The sequence below is a fragment of the Dama dama genome, chromosome 20 (assembly GCF_033118175.1).
Source record: "Dama dama isolate Ldn47 chromosome 20, ASM3311817v1, whole genome shotgun sequence".
Classification (NCBI taxonomy): domain Eukaryota; kingdom Metazoa; phylum Chordata; class Mammalia; order Artiodactyla; family Cervidae; genus Dama; species Dama dama.
In genome coordinates, this window is record NC_083700.1 from 18,942,719 (window position 1) to 18,949,887 (window position 7,169).

The 7,169-nt window shown below is 40.8% G+C and overlaps 1 protein-coding gene across 1 annotated transcript; it reads left to right on the top strand.

The window, feature by feature from the left end:
- The first annotated feature begins 662 nt into the window (after positions 1–662).
- LOC133041728 (small proline-rich protein 2E-like) lies at positions 663–881 on the top strand. The gene has a single exon (XM_061122709.1). It carries the CDS (start codon positions 663–665, stop codon positions 879–881), a length of 219 nt encoding a protein of 72 aa, XP_060978692.1.
- The last annotated feature ends 6,288 nt before the right edge of the window (positions 882–7,169 follow it).

A 7,169-nucleotide genomic window follows, 5' to 3' on the forward strand; every position in this document is an offset into this window, starting at 1 on the left:
AAGTTATTGTCATGACTTTAATGCTCCTTAGTGGATGAGAGCTTGGAATATGAACACAGTGATATAGAGTATTTATTAAGTTTCTGGGACAGAGTTTGAATTCCTTTATTGAAGAGATTGCAACAAAATCTGTGACAAGAAGAGGTAAAGAATGAAGTTCTTTACCTCTTTTTGTCTTTCTTGTGTCCTTCTGCTGTTATTGAAGAGTCATTTATCTTAGAAGGTGTGGGGCCCTTGTATCCTTCCTGGTTGCCATTTGCTGTGTACACAAGTCATACTTCTGGGACCTCATGATAGATAATGATGATGAAAATTGCTTGTGAGCTTACCTAGGATTTTGGAACTTATGATGGCCTTTCTTGAAGATGCTGTTTCCGGAAAAAAAAGAACAGAACAACACTGATTGATTTTTTGAAAAAAATTTTTTTTTTCGAAAAGTTGTATGTAAAAAGATTTTCTCTGAGCCAATAATACAATTTGTTAAAGAGGGAGAGAGAGGCCAGAAGTTCATTGGAAGGGATTAAAGAGATCAAAGCACATTCTTAGGGACTGCAAAGATTCTATCCTAGGGTATTAAACAAACTCAGACTTTTCTCCCTGTAGCAGTTCCTTCTTGTGAACACTGTCATGTAATTTCTTTCAGATTCTGAGACTCCAGAAAGATGTCTTATCAGCAGCAGCAGTGCAAGCAGCCCTGCCAGCCACCTCCAGTAGTGTGCACTCCCAAGTGCCCTGAGCCTTGCCCACCTCCAAAGTGTCCTGAGCCTTGCCCACCTCCAAAGTGCCCTGAGCCATGCCCACCTCCAAAGTGCCAGCAGAAATGCCCTCCTGTGCCACCTCCCCAACAATGCCAGCAGAAGTGCCCACCCAAAAGCAAGTAGAAGCATCAGCTTGTATCTGGATCAGGAAAGGATGAGGACAACTGACTCACCTGGCTCCACAGCTCCACCTTCATCTTCCCTTTAAAGCCTATCATGGATATAGAAGAAGCTTCTCCATCCTTCAGCCTGCAGTATGCCTGTAATGATACCTGACAACCAGAGGTTTCCTTCCTGAGGCTGCTGTTCTGCTCTCCTCTGGGAGGACAGCTGGGAAAGCATCACAGAGCTTCAGATGGAAGAGCAGCAGCTTTTCTTCTGGGCACCATCAGAGGATTCTTGCCCTCTCTTGGGTCTGTCTGTCACCTGGGCAGGGGTTTCTACCAGCTGGTCAACTGTTGCTTATCCTCCTCTTCACGAATAAAGTACAGTTCCTTTTTGTGATGTCAAAAAATGTTTCCTTTCTTTTAAAACTGTTCTTACTAATACCATAACATCATCAAGTTTTGGTTCTATCCTTTGATACCAAGGTTCAAGCTCTCACCATCAGTGCTGTCTAAATTTTGAGTCTTATCAAAGAATGCTTTAACATAATTTCAATTACATGTTATTTCCTTAATTATCACTTGATGGATTGAGGACAATATATTTACCTCTCCAGGTTTTCAGTCCCTTTAGTAAAATCTATGGAAAATTTTATTTTCATTTCAAACTTCTGCGGAATCAATATCAAATGAATGTGTATAATTTAGTTGGCACATGCCAGACTCATAAATAGTACTTGGAACATAGCAGGTCATCAGTGTCTCTATCATCACCACCATCACCACCCCTGTTACCCTCACCACCATATTTGCAGCTGACTCATCTATCTCCTCAGCTCCACCTTCATCTGTTCAAAGCCTGTCATGAATACAGAAGAAGCTTCTCCATCCTTCTGCCTACAATGTGCCAAACTATTGCTTATTTAATGTGTATGCAGAGTATATCATGAGAAACGCTGGGCTGGAAGAAGCACAAGCTGGAATCAAGTTTGCTCGGACAAATATCAATAATCTCAGATATGCAAATGACATCACCCTTATGGCAGAAAGCAAAGAACTAAAAAGCCTCTTGATGAAAGTGAAAGAGGAGAGTGAAAAAGCTGGCTTAAAACTCAACATTCAGAAAGCTAAGATCATGGCATTTGGTCCCATCACTCCATGGCAAATAGGTGGGGAAACAGTGGCTGACTTTAGTTTTTTGGGCTTCAAAATGACTGCAGATGGTGATTGCAGCCATGAAATTTAAATATGCTTACAATTTGTAAGGAAAGTTATGATTCTAAGATCAAAACTACAATGAGGTATCAGCTCACACTGGTCATGATGGTCATCATCAAAAAAAAAAAAAAAAGTCTACAAACAATAAGTGTTGCATGCGTGTGGAGTTAAAGGAACCCTCACGCACTGTTTTGGTTTCCCTGATGGCTCAGATGGTACAAAATTCTGCCTGCAGTTCTCACAACCCAGGTTTGACCCCTGTCTAGGGCAGAACCTCTGGAGAAGGGAATGGCAACCCACTCCAGTTGGTAGGAATGTTAACTGATGCAGCCACTATGGAGAATGGTATGGAGGTTCCTCAAAAAACTAAAAATAGAGTTACTATATGACCCAGAAAGCACACTACTGGGCGTATTCCCTGAGAAATCAATAATGGTCATTGCATCACTATTTACATTCGCCAGGACTTGGATGCAGCCTAAATGTTCATCAGTCAGTCAATGAATGGATAAAGAAGACATGGTACATATATACAATGGAATACTCAGTTCAGTTCAATCACTATAGTGACTGACTCTTTGCGAACCCCATTGACTGCATGCAGCATGCCACGCTTCCCTGTTCATCAACTCCCAGAGCTTGCTCAAACTCAAACTCATGTTCATTGAGTTGGTGATGACATGCAACCATCTCATCCTCTGTTGTCGCCTTCTCTTCTTGCCTTCAATCCTTCCCAGCATCAGAGTCTTTTACAATGAGTCAGTTCTTCGCATCATGTGGTCAAAATATTGGAGTTTCACTTTCAGCATCAGTGCTTGCAAGGAATATTCAGGACTTACTTCTTTTAGGATAGACTGGTTTGATCTCCTTGTAATATGAGGGACTCTCAAGAGTCTTCTCTAACACCACAGTTCATAGGCATCAACTCTTTGGTGCTCAGCTTTCTTTATCATCCAACTCTCACATCCATACATAACTGCTGGAAAAACCATAGCTTTGACTAGATGGACCTTTGTTGGCAAAGTAATGTCTCTGCTTTTTAATACTCTGTCTAGGCTGGTCATAATTTTCCTTCCAAAGAGTAAATGTCTTTCAATTTCATGGCTGCAATCACCATCTGCAGTGATTTTAGAGCCCCCTAAGATAAAGTCTCTCACTGATTCCATTGTTTCCCCATCTATTTGCTATGAAGTGATGGGACCACATGCCAAGATCTTCATTTTCTGAAAGTTGAGTTTTAAGCCAGATTTTTCACTCTCCTCTCTCATTTTCATCAAGAGGCTCTTTAGTTCCTTTTCACTTTCTGTCATAAGGTGGTGTTATCTGCATATCTGAGGTCATTGTTATTTCTCCCTGCAATTTTGATTCCAGCTTGTACTTCATCCAGCCTGGTATTTCTCATGATGTATTCTGCATAGAAGTTAAATAAGCAATATACAGCCTTGACATACTCCTTTCCCACTTTGGAACCAGTCTGTTTTTCCATGTCCGGTTATAACTGTAGCTTTTTGACCTACATACAGATATTACTCAACTATAAAAATGATTGAAATTAGGTCATTTGTAGATACATGGATGGATCCAGGGTCTATCATACAGAGTGAAGTTAGAAAGAGAAAAACAGATGTCATATATTAGTGTATATATGTGAAATCTAGAAAAATGGAACAGATGAACTTATTTGCAGCACAAAAATAGAGATGCAGACATAGAGAAAGGACCTGTGGATACAGAGTGGGTGGGTAAGAGGGGGTGGAATGATTTGGGAGATTAAGATTGACATACATATACTACCTTGTGTAAAATGACTAGTGGGAACCTGCCAGATAACCCAGGGAGCTCAGCTCACTGCTCCCAATACGGGTGAAATGGGGTGGGGGATGATGAGAGGGAAATCCAAGAGGGAGGTGAAATAGGTATGCAAATAACTCATTTGCTTCATTTTCTAGAAGATTCTAATACAGTGTCATAAAATAACCCCAATAAAAAATAAAATAAAAATAAAATGGATAACCAACAAAGACCTAGTGTATAGAACATGGAATTCTGCTCAATAATCATGTAACATCCTAAATGGGAAAAGAATTTGAATAAGAATTGATACATGTATATGTAGAAGTGAATGGCTTTGCTGTATGCCTGAAATTAACACGTTGTTAACCAACTATACTCCAACATACAAAAAAAGTTAAAGAATAGTTTGGTTAAGAATATATCCTTTTTCACAGCTTACTTGATTAGTAAGCTAAACATTAGAGAAAAACTTGCTTAGCAATAGTGACTTTGTAAATGTAAATAAACATTGTAAACCTCAATGTTCTTCAAAGTTGGTGTCAAAACAGAGAAGTAATTTCAGATGAGGAAAAATATTTAAGGCTCTGAGGTTAATGAGTTGTTGGAGTAAGAAGAGCAAATAGTACACATGGAGAGTGGGCAAAACTTTACCTAGTAAGGATCCTTTAAATTTCCCATTCTTCTGTACTTTCCATGTTTTCAGAGCTAGTATAATGTCATGCGGAGAAGGCAGTGGCACCTCACTCCAGTACTCTTGCCTGGAAAATCCCATGGATGGAGGCGCCTGGTAGGCTGTAGTCCATGGGGTCGCGAAGAGTCAGACACGACTGAGCGACTTCACTTTCAGTTTTCACTTTCATGCATTGGAGAAGGAAATGGCAATCCACTCCAGTGTTCTTGCCTGGAGAATCCCAGGGACGGCGGAGCCTGGTGGGCTGCCGTCTAAGGGGTCGCACAGAGTCGGACACGACTGAAGTGATTTAGCATAGCATAGCATAGCGTAATGTCATGCAGAATGTTCCACTACATCCCAAAAGTCCTTTATCTGCAGTATCACATTAAACATAAGGTTAAATTAGAAAAGAAAAAGCACAAGAAGAAAATGAAGGGGCAAAGGAGTGTAACAGTCTTCTTGGTTGCTGTGCTAGTTACGTCTGTCTCACCTCCCTGGTGAAGCAAGCATGGTGGTGAGGTGATGATGTTGATGGTGGTGATGGAGACAATGATGATCTGCCATTTCTGTGCCCCAACATGTGCAAATTAAAGTATACACAATCATATAACTTTTATGCCTCAGATATTTTGCAGTGTAACACTATTTTCCCCATTTCAGTATAGGGACTTTAATTCTGAGGAGTTAAATAATTTTGTACTCAAATTAGTCAAGCAATAATTAACATGGATTCTAAATTATAGAGCAATAATCTTTTTTAAAAAATCCTTTCTTTCTTTTTTAAACAGTATATTTATTTATTAATTTATTTTGGCAATGCTGGGCCTTTGTTGCTACATGGGCTTTGCTCTAGTTGCGATGAGTTGGACTGCTATCTAGTTGTGGTGTGTGGACTTCACACTGAACTGACTTCTCTTGTTGCGGAACACAGGCTTTAGGGTGCTTGGATTCAGTAGTTGCAGCATGTGGGCACAGGAGTTGCAGTTTCTGGGCTCTAGAGCACAGGCTCGATAGTTGTGTCACTTGGGCTTAGTTGCTCCACGGAATGTGGGATCTTCCCAGACCAGGGACCAAACCCACGTCTCCTGCATTGGCAGGTGGATTCTTTACCACTGACCCATCAGGGAAGATCAGAAAGGATCTCTGGTATTACTCAAATTCAGACAACACTGATTGTGGAAGCTGGAACTTTAGGATCAAAGAAGGAAAATAATAAACCCAAACACAATATGCTTTTGCTATAAGTGCTTTTAATAGAAAGAAACATTTTTACCATCACAAAAGAGAACTGTAGCTTATTCAGGAAGTACAGAACAAGTAATAATTTTCTAGTTGGTAGAAACCCCTGCCCAGGTGACAGACAGACACAGAAGACAGGGAGAGGATCTTCTGATGGTGCCCAGGAGGAGAGCTGCTGCTCTTCCCTCTGAAGCACTGTGTTTTCTCAGCTGTCTTCCCAGAGGCAAGTGGTGTAGCAGCCTCAGGAAGGAAACCTCTACTGTCAGGAGCCCCCACAGGCATATTGCAGGCTGAAGGATGGAGAAACTTCTTTTGTATTCATGACAGGCTTTAGGAGAAGATGAAGGTGGAGCTGTGGAGCTGATGAGTCAGCTGCAAATATGGTCAGGGAAACGGGTGGTGGTGATGGCGGTGATGATGGAGACAATGATGACCTGCTATCTTCCAAGTGCTATTAATGAGTCTGGTATGTGTCAACTAAATTATACACATTCCTTGAATATTGATTCTTCAGAAGTTTGAAATGAAAATACAATTTTCCCTACATTTTAATAAAGGGACTGAAAACTTAGAAAGGTAAATATTTTGATTCTCAAATAATCAAGTGATAATTAAGCAAATAACATGGAACTGAAATTATGTATAAGTATTCTGTGATAAGAATCAAAATTTAGACAACGCTGATTGTGAGAGCTTGAAATTTGGCATCAAACAGATCACCAGCCCAGCTGAATGCATGAGACAAATGCTCGGGCCTGGTGCACTGGGAAGACCCAGAGAAATCGGGTGGAGAGGGAGGTGGGAGGGGGGTTCGGGATGGGGAATACATGTAAATCCATGGCTGATTCATGTCAATGTATGACAAAAACCACTACAATATTGTAAAGTAATTAGCCTCCAACATATAAAAATAAATGGAGAAAAAAAAAAGGATAGAGACAAAACTTGATGATGGTATGGTATTATACTAAAAACAGTTTTAAAAGAAAAGAAACATTTTTTTCCATCACACAAAAAAACTGTACTTTATTCATGAAGAGGAAGATAAGTTACAGTTGACCAGCTGGTAGAAACCCCTGCCCAGGTGACAGACCCAAGAGAGGGAGAGAATCCTCTGATGGTGCCCAGAAGAAAAGCTGCTGCTCTTCCATCTGAAGCTCTGTGATGCTTTCCCAGCTGTCCTCCCAGAGGAGAGCAGAAGAGCAGCCTCAGGAAGGAAACCTCTGGTTGTCAGGTATCATTACAGGCATACTGCAGGCTGAAGGATGGAGAAGCTTCTTCTATATCCATGATAGGCTTTAAAGGGAAGATGAAGGTGGAGCTGTGGAGCCAGGTGAGTCAGTTGTCCTCATCCTTTCCTGATCCAGATACAAGCTGATGCTT

Coding starts and splice junctions, on each gene's coding strand:
- LOC133041728 (XM_061122709.1), top strand. CDS start 663: ATGTCTTATCAGCAGCAGCAGTGCAAGCAGCCCTGCCAGCCACCTCCA.